The sequence below is a fragment of the Phalaenopsis equestris genome, unplaced genomic scaffold (assembly GCF_001263595.1).
Source record: "Phalaenopsis equestris unplaced genomic scaffold, ASM126359v1 Scaffold232917, whole genome shotgun sequence".
In the NCBI taxonomy this organism is placed as follows: domain Eukaryota; kingdom Viridiplantae; phylum Streptophyta; class Magnoliopsida; order Asparagales; family Orchidaceae; genus Phalaenopsis; species Phalaenopsis equestris.
Window position 1 is genome coordinate 13,314 of NW_018250876.1, and position 1,039 is coordinate 14,352.

Below are 1,039 nucleotides of genomic sequence, written 5' to 3' on the forward strand. Positions count from 1 at the left end.
TTTGAGTTATAAAAAAAATATTTAATGATGAAATTTATTCTTTTTTTGCTTTCAAAACTAAAATTAAGTTTGGGACAAAGATTGAGCTTAAATCATAACTCTTATTTATAACTTAAGATCCTAGTCAAATAAACTTAGGTTAAGATCCAACTCATTTATACTTTAAGCGTTGCCTAGGTTAGTTAATTAAGCTTCCTAAGCATCTCGTGGAATTAGCTCAATTTACCGGTCGATTGGATTGAATCTGTCGGGCAAGCACAAGCAACACAATTTCTGATTTTGACCCACCGACACATCAAAATTTTCTTGCACAAAAAATCAAACAATGATCATCAAACCTTAAGAGCAAAAGTTACAAGAAAATCATTCAGATAAAATAAGGTATAAAAAACACAACTCTATTAAGAACAAATAAAAAATTAAAAATTCCATCAAGGACACAAGGAAAGATTCAAATAATTGTCGAAGAATTCTCAGAATACTTTGATGGAATGAGAAAACTTTATGTTCAAATCTGCAACCCTACATAAATGATCAGACGGGAAGCGATGCCTGAGACAGACCTTCAGATTACAAATCTTGCATGTGCTGCTATTGGAAAATGTGAGGATCTCCTTGCACCTCAGCACAGGGCAACGAGGCTTGATCTTTTTTGATGGGTCGCAAGTTCCGGATTTTCTGTGGTGAGAGAGGCTGTCTTCGTCTTCCTCATCAGCCTGCTTTTCTATGGAGGCCGAACATAATTCACAGACGGCGACAGTTTTGCTGTTGTGATCAGCTTTTGAGCAGGCGTGAGATCTATAAGTTCTGTGCTTCAGACAGAACACCTGCAACAGAATTTTGTTTTTTAATTCAAATATTTATTAATCTAAAATTGAAGCAACATTAAATGATTGAAATTTAAGAGGAATAAATGAGATCTATGATGTTGCTTTGAGTAGACCGCTCAAAAAAAAAATCCAGAAATGTAAGTGGCGCCCTCACATCAGTTAGAAAAGAAAGCAAAGATGATGAACAGGAGGATGAAAAAAATGCATAT

General features: G+C 34.7%; 1 protein-coding gene across 1 annotated transcript; it reads right to left on the reverse strand.

Moving 5' to 3' along the window:
* Positions 1–473: 473 nt before the first annotated feature.
* LOC110038466 (zinc finger AN1 domain-containing stress-associated protein 12-like) lies at positions 474–827 on the reverse strand (the record flags this gene model as incomplete). The annotated part of the gene is made up of 1 exon (XM_020743316.1): positions 474–827. A coding segment is annotated over one exon (354 nt), but the record flags the coding sequence as incomplete, so codon positions are not given.
* Positions 828–1,039: the final 212 nt, after the last annotated feature.